The following is a 24,532-nucleotide window of genomic DNA, read 5'->3' as shown; positions in this document are numbered from 1 at the left end:
CAGGGACCCCCAAGCCTCCTGCTACATGTGGGGTTGGAGCAGCCAGCTTTGCACCCAGGACGTGCTCTCCAGAGGAGATCTGGGTCCCCGACTCTGGACCAGCCCTGACACCTGACGGGTTGTGACCTGTGTGGGGGCCGAGGTCTGGTGGGCCCTGATCCCTTGAGCCTTCGGGGCAGGGAAGCCTGGTGGTTAAGACCATGGCTGGGCTCCCAATCAGCTCTGCCCTTCAGCGACTGCCCACCCTCCTCATGGCGGCCCCAAGCCTCAGTTTACCCATCCGGGAGGTGGGCTGTCTATGAGGCTGGTGGGCGTTTGAAGGTGAGCAGAGCCCTGGGCTCAGGGCTGAGGTTTTCACCTCGGTGCCTGGACGCTCTGGGTACACGAGTGTGGTCTGGTGGGTGGACATGGGGAGGCCAGTGGAGATGGTGTGGGCTGAGCGGACAGCACGTGGGCATCAAGCACGTGTCAACGCGCTGGGGTCTCCAGGATGGGCTTTCATTTTAAAGTAACCATAGTTTTCAAGTAAACTACCCTCAGGTGCTTATCAGGATATGAATAAAAATGTAACTCAGAGTCTGCCCTCCCCTTTGACCTCTGGGTCAGCAAAGCACGGTGGGAATGAAGCTGGTGGAGTTGGCACTGCTCCACAGACGCACGTGTGTTCGGGCCACCGAACCCCAGGTGACTTCGTCCTGAGATGCTCACAGGGACCCACCTTAGGGGAGCGACTGACTTCTTACTCAAGAACCCGAGCCTGCGGAGGGCGCGCATGCGCGGGTGCGCGTGCGCGCAGGTCCCTCCGGGGCCACGCGGGCCACGGTCACCCACCTGCTCCAGGGCGGCTCCGCCCGGCTCCCCGGCTCTGTCCGCAGTGCCGTCATCAGGCTCGGGAGTCCCTGGGTCTCTGCCGGAATCGCGAGGGCCCTTGGAACCGGGCGGGGAGCTTTCCTCCGCGGGGCCCCGGCCACGCGCCCCCCGGTCCCCGCCGCGCCGGAGCTCGGCGTCTCGCTTCGGCCACAGGCTGGATTCGGGCTGTGCCTGGAAGCCGGTAAGGCCATTTTTCCCCTCCGGAAAGGGCTTCCTGGGGTCTGGAGGGAAGAATTCTGGGGCCGGCGGCTGGGTTTTCGTGCTGGTCAGCGACAGGCAGAGAGCGCCGGCCTCGGGGCCGCAGGGCGGGAGCCGGGGCAGCGTCTGCACCTTCCTCAGGCGGCTCCTCTCCAGGAAGCCTCTGTCCGGGTCCCCCAGGGGCCGCTGGGCGTCCAGGAGGAGGCAGGCCAGCCTCTCGGGGACCAGCCCCTCCTGGCCCGGGCTTTCTCCGTTTTTCACAGGGGCTGACAGCAGAGCCTTGGAGGGCGGGGTCCCCGGGTGCTCCAGGCCTTCTCCGGCAGGGCTCGGGGGCCGGCCCTCCAGGGCAGGCAGGGCCGCTGGGTCCGCGAAGCGGGCCCCTGGCTGCCTCTTGGGCCCCACACTTTTTGGAGCCAGTCTCTCCCTCCAGGTGATCTCACTGACATCTGGGCAAAAGCAAGACGTGATTACAGCCGAGGGCCACGGCCAGGATGGGCCTCCCCCTGCAATCCCCACGCTCACGGCCACCAAGGCACCCACTCCTGCAGGACCCCTGGACCCCCACCCATCACAGAGAGCACGGGGCCTCCCAGGGCCCCCACCCCTTCCCTCAGGACTGGCCCAGAAACGTCCTCGTCTGCTTCCTTAATCGCACCATCCTGGCTAAGTAATGAGTGTCCGAAGGCTCCCAGCCTCCCCCCTCCACCCGCCGCCCGATCCAGGATGAGCTTCCCGAAGGGGTTTCGTAAGGCCTGTCTGATTAGCTCATCCAAAGAGCTCATGGGGTTTCCTAAGGCCTGTCTGATTAGCTCATCCAAAGAGCACATGGTTTTGCTATTACAATTACACAAGTGATACTCCCCAAAGGAATAAATTAAATCTGGCAGCAGCCCCATCTCGTCCTGACATACAGTATTCCACACACGTGTCTGTGTGAACCCCTCTAGAGGCACACGCCCTCCCCTCCCAGTGGCCTGCAGCCCCCTCGACGGAGCCTCTGCTCTCGGTGTTAACGCCCTCCCTGATGTTAGAGCCGCCAGCGGGCCTGGTGCCGCAGCGTCACAAATGCCAGCGTGGTGGGAAATGTCGCTCGCTTGGCTGGGGGACGGGCCCTGCCGCCCCCAGAGGCTCCACACCTCCCCTCAGGACCCTCCAGGCTCCCTGCTGCGAGCACAGTGCAGAGCAGACACTGGCGTTTGTTCAAAATGCCACCCGAGATTATGCCGTGTGAGCCATGAAAATCCCAGATGCTTTAGCAGCAGCTTGTGTGGCCAGGAAGTAAGTGGCCACCAGACAGGCGGTGCTGTGTCCATGTCCCCAACGCCCACAGAAGAGGACAGAGGTGACCAGTCCTGAGGGCAGTCACTTCCCATATGAGCTGCCTCTCACCTCCAATTGTGGGTCAGAGCGTGTGAGTGTGTGCACGTTTGCAGACGTGTTTGTGCATGTGGGAAACTGTGGGCGAGTGCTGCGTGTGCACGGGGGTGTGCTTGCTGTGTGAGTTAATAGTCTAAATAGGTGTGTCCGAGTTTGCACATGCTTGTATGTTTCCATGTGTGCTGTGGGAGCACATGTGGTCTGTCTGCATCCGTGTGCATGTCAGCGTGGGTGGCTTACACGGGGAGTACGCTGGCGCGAACGTGTGTACGTGATCGTGTTAATGCTTGTGCACACCCGTGCGTGCATGTGTGAGTGCGTGCATGTGCCTGGGCGCGTGTGCAGCCCCGTCCACCTGCGTGCTTACCTTGAAACGCCCCGAAGGACTCGATGGAGAGCACCCTCCTCCCGGCAGCCGAGAGGCTCTGGCACAGGCGGCAGGAGGACGTGAGCTGCATCTTCTCCTCGCACAGTGCGATGATGCTCTGTGACCGGAGCCAGCGCTCAGCCCCGCCCCCCGGCCCCCCGCCACCCCCTCACCGCTCTAGGCGCCGGGATCGCGAAGCGGGGCATCCTGGGCTTCGTGATCCCCGCGGGACAGAATCTGCTTCGTGAAACCAGCGGATTCTGTCCTGCCCGTGACAGTCATAATGCACGCCGTTCATCGCAAAAGCGCAGAGTAAAGGAGTCGGGAGGCCGGTGACGGGCGGGTGGGGCCCGCGTGCGCGTGCTGGCTGCGCGTGCACGCTGGCCGGGGCGCGTGGGGCTCCGGGCCACGCCTGGGGGAAGCGGGGGCTGCCTTCGCGCTTACCTGCAGGTCGGGCCGCTCCCCGGGGTCCTCGGCCTGCATCTGGCCCAGCAGCGCTTCCAGCTCCCGGCTCAGCCTGGGCTGGGGCTCGGGCTCCGTCACATAGTCGAGGGCTGCCTTCAGCGTGGCCCCCAGAGAGTAGATGTGAGCCTGCGGCAGCACCAGAGAGCCCGCTGGGCGTGGGGCAGGGCCTCGCAGCCTCCCGGGGCAGCGCCTGTCCCCAGGCAGTCCCTGCTCCTCTGGGCCAGGCGCGCCTGCTCTTTACAGGGCCGCCTCCCCTGCCCCCAGCACGGCGCCTCTCCTGGCCCCGAGCCGCCCCCGTGCTCCCGGGCCTGGGGTTTGTGCCGGTCCCGTTGCACCAGCCCCAGCCCACCTCCCTGGCACAGGCCCTCGCCTGGCACCTGCCCTGTCTTCAGAGGGCCAGCTTTTTCTTTTCCAAATGTATGCTTCAAAAACCGACTCGAGGAGGAGGAAAGGCAGGTTTCTTGCAGTTTGGAAGTCAGGGTTTTCCCCTGTGTGAGTCGGGCTCTTCACCCCATGCCCGCTGGGACAGGCTCACGGGGAAGGCCTCGGCCCTCGGGGCGTGGAGGGGCTGCCGATCCCCGTGGCCAGGTGTCCTCCAACACCATCCGGCCTTCTCGCCTCATCCCAGGACCACGCACGTGGGGCTTCATCATCCCCGCTTCACTGACAGGAAGCTGAGACCAGAGAGGTTCAGGAACCTGCCCGGGGCCACACAGCTGGGCCAGCAGGAGCTGGTGGGGGCCCTGAGCCATGTGGCTCCAGAGAGGTGGGTCACACAGCTCAGGAGTAGAGGCCGGGCCCCCAGAGGCCAGCTCTTCCCACCTCCCTGCCCCAGTGCTACCCCCACCCCAACCAGTGAGTCCCCCACCTCCAGCCCTGGGCCCACTCTGGTCCAGGGTCAGCACCTAGCCAGGGCCACACTCAGCATGGCTGAGTGGTGGGGTCCTGGCCCTCTCCCTGGGCAGCCTCGTGACCTGTCAGGGACGTCTTGCCCGGCCTCCTCACATGACCCTCAGACCCCACCTTCCTGGTCTGTGGGGAGGTCTGAGACCACCGGCTCTTGCTGTTGTTCTAGGGCTGTCTGGTTTGCACTGGCCGCCTGGCTGAGACGCGCCCTCCTGACCCACCTCCCTGCCAGCATCTCTCTCAGGAGCTGGGCACGTGGAGGTCCACCCGTCGCCACTCAGGGCAGTATCTATGTTTTGCTGTTGTGGCGGCGCCGCAGCGGCCGTCCTCACGTGGACGTCTTTGTGCACCCACAGTACGTTCACGAAGGCTCAGGCCCCGTAAGCGGGGCTACCAATCTGGGCTACCTCCGTTCCATTTGCAGTTTTCGGAGCTGCTGAGGAGCTTCCCTCGGGAGTAACCGGCCCAGCCGTGTGCGTGTGTCTGTGTGTGTGTCTGTGCGTGTGTGTGGGGGGCAAACCCCCTCCCCCTTCCAGCTCGCAGCCTCTGCAGCTTCCCCAAGCTCGGTGTCTCGTGCCAACGTGCATTTCTGTGACCGTGAATGAGACCAAAGCATCTGTTCATCTCTATTCGCTGTTTCAAATTTTCCTCTTTATGCCCATTCATGGACTTGGCTAATTTGTCCGCTGAGCTGTTGCCTGTTTTGAGTGCACTCTTGGTGCATGAAGGGGCTGATCCCTGGTCTGTGTGTCACACGTTTTTCTGTCATTTATGTTTCAACTTTTTCATGTGTCTTTTGACATTCAAAAATTCTAATGTTTAATCTGTGAAGTTGGATAATTTTTTTATTGGCTTCTTAAGAGGACCTTCCCTATAGCCCAAGACAATAAAAACAGCTTACTTCTGCTTTTTCCAATACTTTTATAATTTTAAAGCACCTCGCTCTAATCCCTGTGGGTTGTACCTTTGAGCTGGCGTGCTGCAGGGATCTGGTTTTGTCTCCTTCCTGATGGAGAGCCACCTCCATCTCCCACGCTGTTAAAGAAGAGCCCACCCTCTGTCCACCCTGAACTCTCGTCCTGCTGCCCTCAGCTCCCCAGGGCTCCAGGCTCTGGCTGGCCTCCCCTCCTCTTACTCTGTGTCTCTCCCTCTGTCCAGACTGTGCTACTGTGCTATTTTAATTATGGTAGCTTCAGAGTGCATTTTCTTTCCTTGTTTTTTTGTTTTTTGCTGAGCCATGTGGCTTGTGGGATCTTAGCTCCCCAACTTGGGATCAAAGTGAAAGCGCCAAGTCCTAACCACTGGACTGCCAGGGAATTCCCCAGAGTGCATTTTCATACCTGGTGGACAAATGGCCCTCCATTTTTTTCCCCAAAAATGTTTGATTATTTTCACATTTTTCAGGTTTAAAAAATATATATATAGGTTCCCCCATTCCCATTAAAAAAGAAAAACCCAAAAGGTTGGAATTTTATTGTAACAGCACTGACGATGCAGAATTTGGGAAGGACCAACGTCCTACAAGATGAAATACTTGGATGTCAGCAAGATGGCTGTCCCTAGATTGTATCCCCCTCAACAACAATTCGGCATCCATCTGTAGACAAAATTTCCTTTGTGGGAGCTGTGGGATCCAGCAACATATGCCAAGGGACCTGGCAGGCGTCTTGCCCAGCTATGTGTCAGGTGAGAGGCAGACAAACCTCTGTCCTGGTTGTGGACCCTTTAGCTAGACTAACTAGGGAAAAAAAGAGAGGACTCAAATAAATAAAATCAGAAATGAGGGACGAGACATTACACCTGATACCACAGAAACACAAAGGATCATAAGAGACCACTATTTATATGCCAACAGCTTGGATAGCCTAGAAAAAATAGATGAATTCCTAGAAACCTACAACCTACCAAAACTGAATCACGAAGAAATAGATAATCTGAACAAACTATTACTAGTAAGGAAATCGAATCAGTAATCAAAAACCTCCCAACAAAGAAAAGCCCAGGACTAGATGATTTCACTTGTGAATTCTACTAACATTTATTTAAAGAATTAATACCAGTCCTTCCCAAATTCTTGCAAAAATTGAAGAAGAGGGAACACTCCCAAACTCATTTTATGAGGCCAGCATTACCCTGACATCAAAGCAAAACGAGAACAGTACAAGAAAACTATAGACCAATATCCCTGATGAATATAGATGTAAAAATCCTCAACAAAGTATTAGCAAACTAAATTCAAAAGTACCTTAAAAGGATCATATACCACGGTCAAGGGGGATTTGTCCCTAAGATGCAAAAATGGGTCAATATACACAAATCAGTAGATATGAGTCACCATATTAATAGAATAAAACATAAACATCATATGATCATCTCAACAGAAGCAGAAAAAAGCATTTGGCAAAATTCAGCATCCTTTCATGGTAAAAACTCTCAATGAACTGGGTATAGAAGGGATGTACCTCAACATAACAAAGGCCACGTATTACAAGCTCACAGCTAACATCATACTCAATGGTGAAAGTTTGAAATCTTTTCCTTTAAGTTCAGAACAAGACAAGGATGCCCACTCTCATCATTCCTTTTCGACACACTGGAAGTTCTAGCCAGAGCAGTTAGGCAAGAAAAAGAAATAAAAGGCAACCAAAGTAGAAGGGAAGAAATAAAATTGTCTCTATTTACACATGATATGATCTTATATATAGAAAATCTTAGATGCCACCAAAAATCTTTTAGTAACAACAAATTCAGTAAAATTTCAGGATACAAAATCAGCATGCATAAATCAGTTACATTTCTATACACTAACAATGAAATATCTAAAAAAGAAATAAAGAAAATAATCACACTCACAATAGCATCAAAAACAATAGAATATTTAGGAAAAACAATAAAATATTTAGGAATAAATATAACCAAGCAGGTGAAAGATCTGTACATTGCAAAGAATAAGACTTTGATGAAAGAAGTTGAAGACACAAATAACTGGAATGATATCCTGTGTTCATGGATCAGAAGAATTAATATTGTTAAAATGTCCATCCTACCCCAAGCCATCTATAGACTGAATGCAATTTCTATCAGTAGTCCTATGGCATTTTCATAGAAATAGAAAAAAAAAATCCAGAAGTTTGTATGGAACCACAAAAGACTGCAAATAGCCAAACCAATCCTGAGAAAGAACAAAGCTGGAGGCATCACACTTCTTGGTGTGTGTATTACACAGCTCTAGTAATCAAACCAGTATGGGGGGCTTCCCTGGTGGCGCAGTGGTTGCGCGTCCGCCTGCCGTTGCAGGGGAACCGGGTTCGCGCCCCGGTTTGGGAGGATCCCACGTGCCGCGGAGCGGCTGGGCCCGTGAGCCATGGCCGCTGGGCCTGCGCGTCCGGAGCCTGTGCCCCGCAACGGGAGAGGCCACAGCAGAGGGAGGCCCACATACCACAAAAAAAAAAAAAAAAAAACCAGTATGGTATTGGCATAAAAACCATCACATGGAACAGAATTGAGAGCCCAGAAATAAAACCACACATATACAGTCAACTAGTATTTGACAGGGGAGCAAAGAACCCTTACTGCGAAAGGGCAGTCTCTACGATAAATGATATTGGGAAAACTGGACAGCCACATGCAAAAGAATGAAACTGGACCTGTATGTTACAGCACACACAAAAACTAACTCATAATGGATTAAAGAATTAAACATAAGACCTGAAAACCACAGAAATCATAGAAGAAAACATAGGGGGAAAGCTCCCTGACATTGGTCTTGGCAATGATTTTTTTGGACATAACACCACAAGCACAAGCACCAAAAGAAAAAACAAATAAATGGAACTACATCAAACTAAAAAGCTTCTGCATAGCAAAAGAAACAATTAACAATGTGAAAAGGCAACCTATGGGAGAAAATATTTGCAAACCATTTACCTCATAGGGGGATAATATCTGAAGTAGATAAAGAACTCACACAACTCAAGAGCAACAAAAGAATCTGATTAAAAAATGGGCAGAGGGGGATTTCCCTGGTGGCCCAGTGGCTAAGACTCCATGCTCCCAATAGTCAGATCCTACGTGCCACAACTAAGAGTTCGCACCCCACAACTAAAAGATCCCGCATGCTGCAACTAAAGATCCCGCCTGCTGCAACTAAGACCCGGCACAGCCAAATAAATAAATAAATAATTTTTCTTAAAAAAGATGCTATTTAAAAAAAATGGGCAGAGCAACTGAATAGACATTTTCCCAGGAAGACATACAAATAACTAACTGGTACATGAAAAGATGCTCAACCTCACTAATCGTCAGGGAAATGCAAATCAAAATCAAAATGAGATCATCTCACACCTGTTAGAATGGCTGTTATCAAAAAGACAAGAGATAACAAGTGTTGGTGAGAATGTGGAGAAAAGGGAACTCTTGTGCACTGTTGGTGGGAATGTAAATTGGTGCAGTCACTGTGGAAAACAACGTGGAGATTCCTCAAAAAATTAAAAATAGAACCTCTATATGATCCAGCAATCCCACTTCTGTGTGTATATCCAAAGGAAATGAAATCAGGCTCTCGAAGAGATATCTGCACCCCCATGTTCACTGCAGCATTATTCACAAAAGCCAAGACATGGAAACAATCTAACTGTCTTTGGGTGAATGGATAAAGAAAATGTGGTCTATATACACAATGGAATATTATTCAGCCTCAAGAAAGAAGGATGGTCGTTGAGGGCATTATGCTAAGTGAAATAAGTCAGACAGAGAAAGACATACTGTATGATCTCACTTACATGTAGAATCTAAAAAACTGAACTCATAGAAACAGAGAGTAGAATGGAGGTTGCCAGGGGCCTGTGGGCGGCGGGGAATGAGGAGACACTGGTCAAAGGGCACAAACTTCCAGTTATAAGACGAATAGGTTCTTGGCATCTAATGCACAGCATGGTGGCTACAGTCAACAATACTGTACTGTATACGTCAAAGTTCCTAAGAGAGTAGACCTTAAATGTTCTCACCGCCAAAAAGAAATGGTAATTAGTGGTGGAGGTGTTAGGTGTTAACTAACCCTACGGGGAAATAGTTTTGAAATATGTTAAGTATATCAAATCATTAGGCTGTAGGCCCTGAACTTACACGACATTAAATGTCAGTTTCGTCACAGTAAAGCTGGAAAAAATCCTTAGTGTAGGGACAGGGTCTGTCTCCTCATTTTCTCGTGCCTTGTTTTTTCATCTTTAGAAAAGTGGTTTGCTGTGCACTTTCAACCCTTCCTGCCATGTTCACTCCCGGGCTTTCTGTGGTCGTGGCTGTTGTAAGTGGGACATTTTCCATTTCCTCTCGAACTGGTAACTACCAACACAAAGGAAAGCTCCGTACTTTGGGGGTTGTACCTTGCCTTCCGCTGACTTCTGCAGTCTTTTATTCTATCATTTTCCACTGAAGCCCCTGAGCTCTCAGGCCCACAATCTCGTCACCTACAGACAACGCCAGGCTGCTCAGGAGGGTGTCCAGCTACCCACTCGGGGCCCTGTGAACACGGCTGGTGCCCACCCTGACGGCCCGGAGTCTGTCCGCTCTCCCTGTGCATGAGGCCGGGCCCCTGGGCCGCTGCCAGCCTCTCACGAGAGACACTGGCACCCCCACCCTGGTCCCCAGGCGGACGGCAGCCTGCTCCCCACCTCACACGCTGACCTCGCCCTCCGCACCCAGGGCCTCCGCCTGGGTCCCCACAGAGCCAGCACCCAGGGCTTCCTGAAGGGGCCAAGCGTAGCTCAAGCTGCTGCACAGACTCAGGCAGACGCCTTGGTTTGGGAGCCCTGCTGGGTGCTGGGGGTGGAAGGAAAGGCAGATCCTACGAGCCCCGACCTGCAGGCCATGCCGCAGCAGTGAGGCCCCCAGCGAGTCACAGCCCTGAGGGTGAAACCTGGCCCTGCACCAGGGTATCTGTTCCTGCCCTCCACACCCTGTTGTCCCCTCCAGGACCACTGGTACCCGTCTACCTTCCCACACATGCATCCATCCATCCGTCCATCCCCTCTCCATCCGCTACCCACATTTATTTTTCCTCCCTCCCTCCCTTCCTTCCTACTTTTCTTTGTATCCGTATCTGTATCTTTCTGTCCCTGTCCACCTTCATCCATCCATCCATCTCTTTTAGTTTGAAAATAACTCAGTAAACAAACTTCTCATCGGCCTTCAGATGACACTGTCCACTACACACTGGCCAACACCAGCGTCTTTGGCCCTCGAGGTCTTTCCACCTTTAATTCCTGTCTTGGAAGCCCCCTAGTGGTGATCCTGCAAACGCTACTCGCACCAAGTCCGTCCCACTGTGGACCACGGCCCATGAGGCAGGATCGCACCTGCTCTGCTGCCATCTGAGCACAGAGCGGGGACCCCAGAATCATGGGCGGTGCCAACACCGGGATCGGGGCACCGGTGCCCACGCTGACACAGGTGTGAGGCGAGAAGGACCTGCTGGCTCCGGGGAGGAGCAACAGGGAAAGTCACCGACCACCCACTAGGAATTATGGCGACTCAGAGAAGAAAACTTGTCAGGATAGGAAGATCCGGGGACAGGAAGCATTAAAAAGGAAGGGGAGCCCCCTTCCTTCCTGCTAAGGACAGTCTCCCCCTTCCCCCCGAGCGTGGTCCCCATCACTCCTCCCTCCCTGTCGTGGGCCTGCCTGTCCTTACACCCTGCAGCAGGTGGGGTCCCTGCCCCGGGAAAGCCCCTCCACCCAGGGAGCTCTGTCACTTGGAGAGTGGATGGTGGCTCCCTTCCGTTGCTGGACTCGCTTTCTCTGCAAAGGGAGGGGTACAGCGCCGTCTACACCTCAGAGTAAGGAGCAGACAACTCGGCAAAAAAGGAAACGCGACAAGGCGACAGAAGACCCGAATGGCCCAACGCGCGGGGAGGGACCCGTGGCTCTGCCTTTCTCCTGAACACTTAGAGGCCATTGCAGGGTTATTAATTGGCCTAATTTCAATACTGTTGTGTCTCAAGGATCAGGGAGGCCAAGGAAGGGACTGGGAAGGGCGGTCAGTGGAGCAGTCAGAACACACACCGCATCTGTCAGTAAACTGTGCCGTGGAACAGTTACAATAGCAACGTTAAAGCTCACTGATCACAGATAACCGTAACAAATCTAATAATAATAATTTTCAAGCTTGAAATATTGTGAAAATTCCCAAAATGTGATAGAGATACAAAGTGAACAAATGCAGCTGGGAAAATAGCACCGACAGACTTGCTCAATGCAGGGCGGCCACAAACCTTCAGTTTGTAAAAAATGCAGTATCTGCAAAGCACAATAAAGTGAAGTGCAATGAAGTGAGCTCTGCCTGTATCTCAATAAAAAATAAGAAAACCCCACCCATTATTTCAGAAGAAATCCCAGGGGAAATAAAGAAACACCTCGAGGGACTTCCCTGGCGGGCCAGTGGTTAAGATTTCGCCTTCCAACACAGCGGGTGTGGGTTTGATCCCTGGCTGGGAGCTAAGATCCCACATGCCTCGCAGCGAAAAAAACCAAAACATAAAACAGAAGCAATATTGTAACAAATTCAATAAAGACTTAAAAAATGGTCCACATCAAAGTCTTTCTTTTTTTACAAAATAAAGAAACACCTAGAAGTGAATGATACCGCATATGCCGTGTGGCAAACCTCGTGTTCAGAGAGAAATTCTCAGCTTTAGGTGTTGACCCTAATATTAGGAAAGAAGAAAAGCTCAGACTGATGAGCTGCGTGTCCAACTCAAGTTAGGAAAACTCACTAAACTCGAAACAAGCACAAGAAGAGACTGGAACATAAGAGCAGAATTGATGGAGAAGGAGAAACCAAGACGGGACAGGAGACCTCACACCATACAAGGTGGGCTCGTTGAAAAGCTGTTGGAAGAAACTTTCACGTATGGAGGTTTGGGGAAGTCGCTCTGGCTCATATGTGATTTGGCTTGAACTTTGTGCTGGTCAGAGCAGCCCGTCTTTTTTTTTTTTTTTTTTTTTAAGATACATGTCCCTGTGCTCCAGGAGGGCAAAGAGAATAACAGTCATTTCATAATATTAATAACAATAATTACACTCATTATTGACATTCACTCAGCACTCACTACAAGAAGGGCTGCTAAGGAGATCAGGGCTACAGGACCTCAGAGAGGTGAGAAATCCCCACAGGATCCACTGGTTGGGAAGGCTTCTGGAAGGTGGTGGACTTGACGGGTGCAGAGAGGAGGCCCGGCAAGTCCTTCTGGGGGCAAATCATTGTGTGCTCTCTGCTGCCATGTTAGCTGCACTCACGTGCAGCCTGTCTTTTTAAAAAATTTTTTTCTATTGAAGTACAGTTGATTTACATTGTTGTGTTAATTTCTGCTGTACAGCAAAGAGACTCAGTTATACATATATATATTCTTTTCATTACGGTTTATCACAGGATATTGAATATAGTTCCCTGTGCTATACAGTAGGACCTTGTTGTTTATCCATCCTGTATATAATAGTTTGCATCTGTTAATCCCAAACCCAATCCACCCCTCCCTCACCCGCCTCCCCCTTGGCAACCACAAGTCTGTTTTCTATGTCTGTGTGTCTGTTTCTGTTTTGTAAAGTTCATTCGTGTCATATTTTAGATTCCACATATAAGTGATATCATATAGTATTTGTCTTTCTCTTTCTGATGTACTTCATTTAGCATGATAATCTCTAAGTCCATCCATGTTGCTGCAAAGGACATTATTTTATTCTTTTTTATGGCTGAGTAGTATTCCATTGTGTGTGTGTGTGTGTGTGTGTGTGTGTGTGTGTGTATCACACATATATATATATATCTCACATACACATATATATCACATTTTCTTTATCCATTCATCTAGAGCAGCCTGTCTTAAGTCCTGCTGAACACACATTGTACAACTGCCTGCCGAACACACATTGTACAACTGCTTTAACCATTAAAGAAAAGGATATATTTAAAAATCAAAATGGAGTAACTGTGGTTCAGGCATCCAGGATGGAGCCGGGTGGCTGCTGTGGATGTGGTTTCAGACACATTCCTGCATCTCTGAGAACTTGAATTCGGGACCCTATCAGACTCAATGACACCACTGGCCGTTCTCAAAACAGTATCTGCCAGCAGCTGCCACCCACAACCTTAGGTCTCAAGTCTCTCCTTGTAACTATGCTACCATTTCAGACCCCGACCAATCATGCTTAACCAGCACCCTTACTTCTTGCAGTTCCAATCCTAATTCCCGACAAACGACTTAAGGAATTTTGTGGAGTTTGCCTTTACAAGCCCTCCCCATTTTGTAGCCTGGGGAACAGGATTCATCTGCTTCTTGAATCTGTGTCTCTCAGGCTATAGTCCTCAGTTTGGCTCACATAACACTCTTTCCTTTCCTATTATGAATTGTTAGATTATTTCTGTCGACAAAACTAAGAAAAGATGTAACCCCACCCCCTCGGCAAGGCTGGCAAGAGAAAGTACAAATAAATTATCCAAGGAGTGGAAGAGAGGGCACCTACGATGATGCAGGGATTCAGAAAGGACCTCACCTGCCACTTTAAAAACACAGGTAACAAAGGGTAAATTTTTAGAAACATATGGTTTACCACGAAGCTGACTCAATAAGAAATACAAAACAGATAAATCCTAGAATTATTAAAAATAGAGCAGCAATTAAAAATCTCTGCTCCAAGGAAACAGATGGCTTCATAAGTAAGTCTGACCAGACTTTGAAGGAACAGACCATCCCATTCTTACATAAACTACTACAGGGCAAAGGAAGCGGGGGCATTTACATACAGCTAGGATAGTCCTGATGGCTCACACGAGTCAGAAACATCAACAGAATGGAAAACTACCAGTCCACTCGAGAAAAATACACAGAGACCCAAAGCAAGCATTAGTCAATCAAATGCAACGGTGTAAAGAAAAAATAGGACACAGCCAGCTTAGGTTTCTCTAAGTAGGAAAGGTTGATTTAATGCTAGAAAATGAAAAAGGGAGATATTAACATCTTAATGATCATTTCCAAGTATGCAGAAGCATTTCCTGATAGAACTCCATCCCTCTGGCACAGTGGGGACCTCAGGGGGCCACTGCAAATGTCATCCAGGGTGGGGAGGTGGGAAGAGCTCTCTTAGGATCGTGGAGAAATCACTGACCCTGTCACACCGCTGCTCCAGGCCCACTCAGGACACTTGGAAGGGGAACCTGGCACCAAGCCTTTGGACGGCGGGATCAACGCTGCCTGCCACCTTCTGCTGGTGATTTGATCAGTTAAATAGAAAAACTAAAAGACTCTATAAGTTATCAGAAATAATAAAAGAATTTACCAAGATGGCTGATGTAAGAGTAAGATGTTTAAGCGAACTGCATTTCTGTAGACTTGCCCCAAAAAGCAAAAAAATGTGATTAGAAAGATGGCCACCCATTTAGAATAGAATCAGAAAATATCTCATTCCTGAGAATAAACTAGTAAAGGATATCCAAGTAAAACGTACAATAAAGGTTTTAAAATGTTACTGAGACAGTAAATTAGAGCTGAATAAACGAAGAGGTATAACATGTATCACATACTATAGGGGTATGAATTCTCCCCAAACTCATCTATACATGCAGAGCCATTCTAGTCAAAATGCCAACAGAGCTTTTCCTGGAACTTGATACTAATTCTAAAATTTATGTGGAAGAATAAAGAGTTAAGAATAGTCAGGACGCTTCTGAAAAGAACAGGGACCGGGCATGTTCGCTGTGAGATGCTGGGCTCGTGGCGGAGCTGGGGCCAATAAAAGCAGCTCTAGTGCAGGGGTGGGCAGACCCCCATGGGCCCACCCCCAGGGGTGGGCCCGGGCAGCAGACCCATTTTCGTCTGGAACTGGGGTGTATATGGCTTAGGTGGCGCGTACCGGGGCCAGCCAACAAACAGCTGGGAGCAACGGTTATCCATACAAAAGAAATGAACTTGGATCCTTGCCTCACATACATAACAAATCAACCTCGGGACTGCCCTGAAGGTGCCGTGGTTAAGACTCCACACTCCCAATGCCGGGGGGCCAGGTTTGATTCGATCCCTGGTTAGGGAACTAGATCCCACATGCTGCAACTGAAGATCCTGCAACTAAAAGACCTGCGGCAACTGACCCGGCACAGCCAAATAAATAAATAAATACTAAAAAAAAATCAGCCTCAGGCAGATTAAATGTGAAGAACAAAACTTTAAAGTTCTTGGTAGAAAATGTCAGTAAATATCTGTTGGATCTTGAGGCTGGCAAGGTTTCTTAAGGCACAAAAACACACAGTGAAAGAAAACACCAATAATTTGACTATATTAGAAATTAGAAACTTTTTTTTCCATCAGAGGATGCCTTCAGGCAGCTTTTCTCAAAGCGTGGTTCCAGAGGCTAAACAATTTCCCAGCAATAGGCCGTGGAGGCTGCCAGGGCCGCGGGCCTGTGCTGTCACAGCAGACTGGACCCAGACGTGGCCGTGAGAACCCAGGCCTCCGCTGAGCCGGACATTCAAGAGATTCACAAACATGTAAAGCGATGCCACTCTCCTCACTGTTTTTTTTGGAGGGGAATATTGTTATTTCTCAGGAAAATATGTTATATGTGCTAACATGCAATGGGTTTACAGTTGTCATTGAATGAATTAATAGGTAGACTTTTTACGCATTTCTCCGTTTTAACCTGTAATTCAGTGAGTACTGGCACATATAACCCACACAAACAAAGCTGTCTGGGCACTCAGTGATTTTTGGGAGTGTAAAGGGTTCCAAGAACCAAAAAGTTTGAGAACCGCTGCCTTCAAGGAAGTGAGACACACGGTGGACATAGCATTTGCAGTCCTAACAAAAGGGATGAAAATACAGGGAGAAAAGCTGAGCAACTGGATAGAAATGGGCTCTTGCACAGAGGGGTCCCCACCCTACCACCTGCAAGCCCACTGTCCTGACCGACAGGAACACAAGCCCTGGCAAGCCCGGCGGAACTGCCCCCGCAGGAGGGGGTGAGGGGTCTCTGGGCGCTGGAGGGGGTGCACCTCAGGCAGCCCCGTAGGAGAGAGTTGCCCTGCTCTGCAAGCGACCCCGCTGCCCCGCTGGGAGCTCTCGCTGGACACACGGAGGCCACGCGGAGCAGCGCTGACCCCACCAGGCCTCCCCCCACGAAGGACATGACACCCAGTGCAGGGGAGTCTAGGGAAACCACCAAAAAGGAAGTTCCAGAAGCTAAGGCGCAGCAGGAGACTCTTTAGAAAGCGAAAGCAGCACGAGCGAGCGGCCCCCCTCCTCTAGGCCCCCTACCCACCTCGCTGCACTGGGGGTGCCCAGGGGCCCCGGAGGCCTCGGCGCCCTTGGCCTTGTCCTGGGCGTGGCTGCCTCTCACTCTCGGGGGTGACTCTCCGGGCCGTGGATGCCCCCCAACCCCTCAGAGGGGCTGTGACTCCGGTCAGTCACCACCGGTAACGCCAGGCGCTTTTAACATCGTAAACGTAGTCAATTCGCACGCAGACAACGCGTTACGCGCTGTAGTGAGGAGCCTGCGGCCAGGCACGGGCTTTCGCTGCAGCCAAGTCGCTGGGGACCCGAGGGGGCAGAGGTGGGAGGGCCCCCCGAAGCCCCCGGGGTGCCGACCGCAGGCGCTCACTGCCGCCAGGTGACGGTCCGCGGGGGGCCAGGCACTGGCCCACCTGCTGCCACTTACCTCAAAGGTGTTCCCAGTCACATCGAACTCCGGGGGGACAAAGGCTCCCTCGGGGTCGTCTGGGAAGGGAAGAGAAGGCGCTGGGTCACACGGCGACCCTCCCTTCCCACCACCCCCGGCCCGGGTCAGCGGGGAGGACAGGCTTCCAGGCCTCCGGGGACGGGGAGCTGCGAGCACCAGCGCGTCCCGAGCCCCCAACGGTGGGGAGGGGGCGGAGGTACCAGCAGGTTACCATGGAAACCCGGCTCCGGGACCATCGGCCCAGGGAGGGCCCGCGTCCACTCGCCGACTCCGCGCTCCCGTTCCCCTGCGGGCGCCCGCCCGGGCCTCACCGCTGAGCTGCTCCATGAAGCACACGTTCCCGCTGGTGTTGAAGGCCAGGGTGTCGGGCGTGATGCACAGGGTCTGGAAGATGGCCGAGTGGGCGACGCTCCTCATGGACAGGCTGCACTCAAGGCACACGGCCCAGGCCTCCTGCTCGCTGAGACCGCTGTCCCGCAGGGAGAGGATGTCGGCCAGGGACACGTTCTCCTGCAAGACAGGCCTGGGCTGAGCTGCGGCGCCGGCAGAGGGGCAGCGGGTCTGCGGACAGGCCCCCGCGGCCCCCAACGTCCCGACAACTCCCGGGAAGCAGACGCCACGCCGCAACGTTTCATTTTATGTCGGGAACGAGGTTTTCGGCAACATCTTAAGAGACCCCGCCAGACGACATCCCACGGTTCCCGGACGTCAGGAGCCGCCGAGCATTTGCTGCACCGTCAGCCGCCGCGGGAGCAGGTGTTTGCCCAGTCTGCCCTCCGTCCCAGACCGTGCGGCCCCCCGCCGTTGGCCCAGCCCCACGGGCTCAGCACACAGACCTCGGTGGGCACGCAGGGAGCCTCACCTTTTCAGCTTGTGAGCAGGTGAGCGGATGTAGGAGTGAGGGAAGACGGAGCTGTTGCCACGAAGGCACAGCCGTGCGCGGGGAGCCGCCAGCCCAGTGAATGTGATGTGAGCCTACGACAGTCACGGGACACGCGAGAACATGCTCATGACACCACGGCTGCAGAGCTGCCTGGACAACGGCTCCGGGCGGTGCACGTGGAGGACACAGTCACGTGGCTCCTGCACAGCTAGACTCCGAGGCCGCCCACACAGCGGGCTCCACCTCCAGGTCTGACTCAGCCGTGGCTGTGCCACCCACAGTCACTCACACACACAGGTGTGTGCACAGAGCGTGCTAACACAATCTGTCAGGCGTGTGTGCACAGACGGACCCACGCCAACATGCACACAGCTCTCACACATTTACTTGCTAACTTTGATACACAGGCACGCAAAACCCACACATCCACACACGTGCCCACGTGTTCACGCAAGTCACACATGCACAAACACATTCATCAACGGGTGCACACCATACACAGGCCCACACATCAGACACCCTGTACCTCACAGGCCTTTTCTGGCCCATTGTTTGACGTCCTGGTTAGCTCCGACACACCACCAGCCTAAGGAGGGGAAGGGGACTGAGGGAGCCAGGCTGGGAGCTGGGGCCTGGGGGAGCAGGCCGGAGGGTCAGGAAAGGTCCTGGACACCCAGACTCGGAGGGCAGGGTGGAGAGTCAGGGAGAGTTGGGGGTGGAGGTCGGGGTGGGTTGGGGGTGGAGGGTCGGGGTGGGTTGGGGGTGGAGGTTGGGGTGGGTTGGGGGTGGTACAGAAGAGAGGTGCCCCTGCTTCGCCGCCGCCCCCCCCCAACTAGCTCTCCCTCCGGTCTCCTTGCTCCATCCTCCCAGCACACAGGATGTTCTCACGTGTAGCCAAGCTGCCGGGTCCTAAAAGGAGCCTACAATCTCCTGCCCTTGAACTTCTCCCACCTGTACTGCACGGGGCCCTTGAGCACAGCAAAGGAGATGAAGGGTTTAAACCCAGAAAGAAAGCAACAGCATGAGGAGCCGCTGCGTGTGTGTCTGGCCAAGCAGCGTGTGGTGTGCGGGGCGGCGGCGGGGGGGGGATGCGGCAGGTCTGCCCGTGTGACTAGGCTCATCCCACGTGTGTTCCTTCCCAGTTCAGGGAGGGGCTCAATGACATCCTCCTGGGCCCTCCCAGCTCTTTCTATTGGGGGGTGGTGGTTAAGATGGATGAGGAAAAGGCAGCTCTGAGAGCAGAGCCCCTTGCTGGGCTCCTGTATTGTACTGACCCTGGGAGGAGGGTGGACGGGGCATAGCAAGAAGCAGAGCACACGATTAGACTGGGGAGGCAGAGAGGCTCGTGAACCAGAAATCTCAGCTTCCAAACCTCCCGGCTGGGTTCCCCGGGTTCGCTGATAAAAGGTCTTCCTGATTTGGGTCCACCTGGGGGCCTCTCTGGCCCACCCAGGACCCCTCACGACTCAGGAGAGCCCGAGGCTCCCAGGGATGCCCGCGAGGCCTGGTTAGAGAGACACCTGGGCACCGTGTGCACACAGAGGCCTGCACAGTCAACAGCCCGAGGACCCCGTGGGCTGGGTTATTTAGGAGGGTGAGTGTGACCCAGTCCCACTACAGCGGCCTCGCTGACTCTCCACTGGCTACTGGCGCACAGCTGTGACCGACGTGCTGCCAGGAGATGGGAGCCCAGGGCAGAACCATGGCACGGCTTCCTGCTCAGGCCCAGGCCTCTGCTGCCCCTGCCCAGCGGAAAGATGCCCTGGTGAGGTGGAAACTCCTCGGGGGAGCTGGAGACCTGCCCCCATTCATGGGGGGCGCCCGCCGGGGAGAGCGCCCGCCGCGGGGATTCTCTGCGCGACTCTATGGCGTAACTTCCATGGGTCCTGAGTCACTGCTTCCGGGTGGCTGAGGCCTCCACTCACTGGTCTTAGCTCCTCTGAAAGCCCAGTGCTACACCGGGAAGGCGGGATGCAGCTGAAACAGGTTCCAGGACAGCACCGAGGGACGCCGCAGGCCCCGACACACCCGGGCAGCTCGTGCCACACGCTGATGGACCCTGGACGCTGCGCCCACGGTCGCCTCCCTCTGGGACCCGCAGCCCGCCCCTCTGGTCCATCCTGCTCTGGCCCAGGCAGGAAAAATGACCCTTCCTTGCCTGAATCCACAGCCCAGGTAGGGCAGGCGGGGGTGCTGGGCCGCCTTGGCTGATGGGCCAAAGACAAGGACAGGGAGAGACCAGGAAGCAGGTGTTGGCCATTTAGGCCCCCTCAGTCCACCACCCGCGCCCCAATTCCAGCCCTGATAGATGGGAGCCTGTGCTCTTCCCAGAGGGGCAGCTCATTACCCCATGGGCCCTGAGCCTCACGCCATGAGGCCCTGATCCACACTCAAGGGGACGGTGCCTGGAGGCCGGCAGGGGCTTCACGGGCCAAGACGGACGTTTGTGTTTGCGTGTGTGTGTGTGTGTGTGTGTGTGTGTGTGTACGCGCGCGGGGTGACGTGCTACGAACAGAGAAGCCAGCGAGGCGCCTCCAGACGCCTGTGCTCCAGCCTCGCCCCCGGACGCCCACCAGGGGCTGCTGCAGGCTTGGGGAGACTTCCCTCCCGCCACCGCCCACACGGCCTGACCTGGTCATTGCCAGCCAGCTCCATCTCCTGGGTATAGAGCCAGCCTTCCGGGCAGACCCAGAAGCTACCGGAGCTCGCACCTCACCCTTCACTGCTGCCCAGCAAGGTGCTGCCTGGGTGGGCTCTGGGGGGAGATCTGAGGGGGAGACCACCCAGGGCAGGAAAGAGGGCCCCCCTTGCAATTGTGTGGGCACAGATTCAACCCCCATCCTGGCTGGGAGGGGGGCTTGGGATGTGTGTGTGTGTACGCGCGCGGGGTGACGTGCTACGAACAGAGAAGCCAGCGAGGCGCCTCCAGACGCCTGTGCTCCAGCCTCGCCCCCGGACGCCCACCAGGGGCTGCTGCAGGCTTGGGGAGACTTCCCTCCCGCCACCGCCCACACGGCCTGACCTGGTCATTGCCAGCCAGCTCCATCTCCTGGGTATAGAGCCAGCCTTCCGGGCAGACCCAGAAGCTACCGGAGCTCGCACCTCACCCTTCACTGCTGCCCAGCAAGGTGCTGCCTGGGTGGGCTCTGGGGGGAGATCTGAGGGGGAGACCACCCAGGGCAGGAAAGAGGGCCCCCCTTGCAATTGTGTGGGCACAGATTCAACCCCCATCCTGGCTGGGAGGGGGGCTTGGGAGGCAAGAGGACGCGGCTTCCCAGGGCGGCCCCTGTCGCCAGTCTGGGTCCTAGAGGGCAGTGCTGGCTTCCTGCCGTGGGCCGCCGTCCAGTGACGGCAACACACCGGCCGTGCGGGAGCTTCTGGCCCGCGGACGCAGACTACGAGCCAGGGCCACGTGGGAGCCACGGGACCCAGGGGTCACTCTGCGTATTTCCAATGCTCCCCATCTGCTTTCAGATCCCCAGGCCCAGCCCAGTTCCCGGCCCGCAGATGCTGGGGAGACGCCCCGCTGGGCTCAGGAGGGATAAGAACACTCCTTACCCCTTGGGGGAGTCTGGGGACTGGGAGACGCCCTGCCCCCGCGGGCCCCTGAAGGCCAGTGGCACCGCCTGCCTCCCGATGCCCTGGGGTCTGCCTGAGCTGCAGCTGCTCTGCCTGATCCGCACCCTGGCCTTAGCTTGTACCGATGCAGTGGTGCTGCCTGCAGGTGGCCAGGGGCCGGGCGGGCTGTGACCTCCGGGGCCTTGCTGGGCGGTGCCGGCCCCCTCAGCACGCCCCCCGGGGGGTCTCCGGCCCTGAGCTCTCGCGCTCAAGCGTCGCCCATGGGTCATGTGTCTCTGGGGCAGGTGCCCAGACTGAAGTTGCTGGGACACAAGTGCAGGCATCCCCATTCCACTATCGGATGCCAAACTGTTTTCCAAAGAGGCTGGTCCACTCCATCCCCCCTGCACCCTGGCAGACAGGCAGGGCCGCTACCACCCGTTCCCCACCAACTTGGGCCACTGTCCAGCTTTCTGGTTCCCGCCAACCTGGCGCTTGTGGGAAGGTTTTCGCAGCGGGTGTATTTTGTGTTGCCTGATAATAATGAAGTCAAACATTTTCTCCTATGTCCACCAGCAATTTGGATTCTCTCTGGGGTCACAACAGGGCATGGACGTTCCAGGGGCTCCTGCGGGGTGGGTTCCTGAGCTCACTGTGGTCAGTTGATATAATTAGCTGTATAACCAGCAAATGCCTGTGTCTCATGTGGCTTGTACAGTCCTGGGTCTGGCACCCACCGTCCCTCCCTGGAAGCTGCCCGCCGTCCTTGGCCACGGTTCCCTCCGGGGGCTCCTCCAGCACGGCCCTCCTTCCTCCCACGCAGGATGGCTTTTCGGATACAGCCTGACTACACAGCGCTGTGCCAGGCAGTCACATGTCCCTGGCGGGGGTTTAACACCTTCAACACCAACCACGCCCAACGCATGCAGGAAGCAGGGACATCCCTCCTGTTTCACGAGAACACAGCCGAAGGCAGCGCCTCTCTCTCCAGGGAGGGTGCAAGAAGTTTGAGGAGCCCCGAACTTCCCGGCTGGATGCTACCACAAAGGTGGCGTCCCACTTCACCTGGAGGTGACGGCCACAGGATGATGGGGACCCCCGGCCCCATGCGCTGTGCACAGCTGGGGCTGCTCCAGCCCCGAGGGGCGCTGGGGACACTGTTACCAGGAGGAGGCCTCAGGGCACGGCTGAGGACAGACGGGGGGGGCTCGGGGTTGAGGCTTTGGGTCCAAATCCTGGCTCTGCCTGTCCTGTTTCTTTGGCATCAGTCACCGGCTCGGTGTGCCAGGCATGGAGGAGGCCCTGGAAGTGTGGGGCAGCCAGTGCAGAAAGGCCCCATGTGGAGAACCACATTCTGCGCCTGCCTTGGAGAGTGATTTGCTGAGGAAGTGAGTCTTCCAACAGACACTTTAGAAATGCATCCTTCCGGGGGGAGTGTTTGAAGGCTGAGGGCTGGGAGCACCCTTTCTTGCTCCATCAAAGCCATGGAGATATCCACAGGGTTCTTTATTCCCTTGCCTTTCCTCTCCGCAGCCTTCTCTCTCGCCGAATCCAGGCCACGGTGGGGGGGAGGGGGGCCGGTGGGGAGAGGCAGCACCCCCGCCCCGGGGCACTGCCTCAGCAGCCTCCTCAACAGACTCTGCCACCAGAAGGACTGCTTCTAGGGCATGAGCCCCTGTGTCCTCAGAACCAGCTCTGCTGGGGAAGTGGGCAGGGGCCAGCTGAGGGCGAGGGACCTGGGGACCGCAGCTTCAGCTGTTATGACCCCCCTCTAGCCCAGGAGGGGCTGGCCGGGTCTGCCTCGCTGGCGGGCCTGGCCAGATGGGCACGTGAAGGGTCTTGTCATTTAGAGGGCAGCACTGCAACAGTGCTCTGCTAAGGGCGCACGGCGCCAGCAGACCCCACGGATGGGTGCCTGTACCTGCTAGGGGCTGGGAGGGCATCTGCACAGACTCCCAGCCTTGGGAGACTATAGGGTCTTCTTGGGAGCAGCTGTGTCCTCTGGGGGCCACCTCTCGTGTGGCGGGGACTGGCTTGTTCAAGGGCCATGGAGTTTATTCATTTGACCCCAGCCCACGGTCTGTGGGGCACCTCGGGGAAGCCAGAGCTACAGGGACAAACCCAGGTGGGTGGGGAGGCGTCTCTGACAGAGAAGCGGGCAAAGTGGCCCAGTTAATGGCCAGAAGCCCCATGTGACGGAGACCCTGGCCCCTCTGCACCCTGGCTGGGGGCTCAGGACTTGGGCTCCTGACTGAAGGCCACTTTTGTCCTCTATGAGCAGGAATCAGCCCTCAGTCATGGGGGCCTCCCCCGCCCCCAGCTCCGGAACAGTCTGGCCTGACTGGGCTCTGCTGCCCGGAGTCTTCCACTGACCTCCTAGGGCCTCCGCAAGGAGGAATACAGCGCTCGGCCCTGCCGCTAGGCGCCCCCACGCTCATGCCCCCGACATCTGTAATCCGGAGCCCACCCCCGCAGAGCGCCAACTTCCTCAGTGACAGCCCGCCCGCTGCTGTCCCAGGTGGCATCCCACGGTCCTGTCCCCTCTGGGGGAAAACGTTAAAGGCCGGTGCTGGGGGTGAGAACGGCTTTGGGAGTCCCCTGCTGCCAGGACCTGGCCCGGGGGCTGGGGGCCTGGGGACTCTCCGCGAACCCCTCCGCGGGGAACGGTGGGGGTCCCAGCGCGGGTCGGGGGCTCACCTCGTCCTCCGGCAGAGTGGGGAGCGGCTCGAAGTCGTAGAAGTCTAAGTCTTTGCCGTCCTCCTCGTAAAAATCCGCCGCAGCCGGGTCCATGGCCTGCATCCTCCGTGCGCCGCCGGCGGCGCCACACTCTCAGTCACCGCCTGAGCCGCCGCGCTCGGGCCGGAGGCGCACCCGCCGCCCGAGATCTACGCGGGGCCGGCGCCCCCCGCCTGGCCTCGCCCCCCCAGCGGCCTTGGCGCCCCGGCCTCCGGCTCCGCGCACAGGCTCTGGCTCTGCGAGCCGGGAAGGCTACGCGCGCAGGGCCGCCATGGCAACGCACGCCGCGCCGCCCCCCGCGGCGCACGCCGGCCCCGCCCCCGGTGCGCCCCGCCCGGGCGCTGCCGCAGTGTCACCAGAGCGGGGACGGGGTGGGGACACCTGGGCGCGGGACTGGGGGTCGGGGCAGTCGGAGGGCCGTGCTCACTTTGCCGGGCAATTGGGGGCGACTGG

At 55.5% G+C, this 24,532-nt stretch overlaps 1 protein-coding gene across 1 annotated transcript in view; it reads right to left on the bottom strand.

The window, feature by feature from the left end:
• Nucleotides 1-24,142, bottom strand: part of KNDC1 (kinase non-catalytic C-lobe domain containing 1) — a 57,626-nt gene extending 33,484 nt beyond the window's left edge. The window contains exons 1-6 of the mRNA XM_024121644.1: nt 24,041-24,142; nt 17,214-17,412; nt 16,882-16,940; nt 3,257-3,403; nt 2,813-2,930; nt 832-1,514 (exon numbers count right to left, since the gene is read on the bottom strand). Coding sequence (XP_023977412.1) covers nt 832-1,514; nt 2,813-2,930; nt 3,257-3,403; nt 16,882-16,940; nt 17,214-17,412; nt 24,041-24,142 — 1,308 coding nt within the window. The remainder of the gene's footprint in view (nt 1-831; nt 1,515-2,812; nt 2,931-3,256; nt 3,404-16,881; nt 16,941-17,213; nt 17,413-24,040) is intronic.
• Nucleotides 24,143-24,532: the final 390 nt, after the last annotated feature.

This window comes from Physeter macrocephalus, chromosome 20 (genome assembly GCF_002837175.3).
Source record: "Physeter macrocephalus isolate SW-GA chromosome 20, ASM283717v5, whole genome shotgun sequence".
NCBI classification, from domain to species: Eukaryota; Metazoa; Chordata; class Mammalia; order Artiodactyla; family Physeteridae; genus Physeter; species Physeter macrocephalus.
Note: the sequence above shows the minus strand (reverse complement) of the source record. Positions and strands in the feature narration are given on the sequence as shown.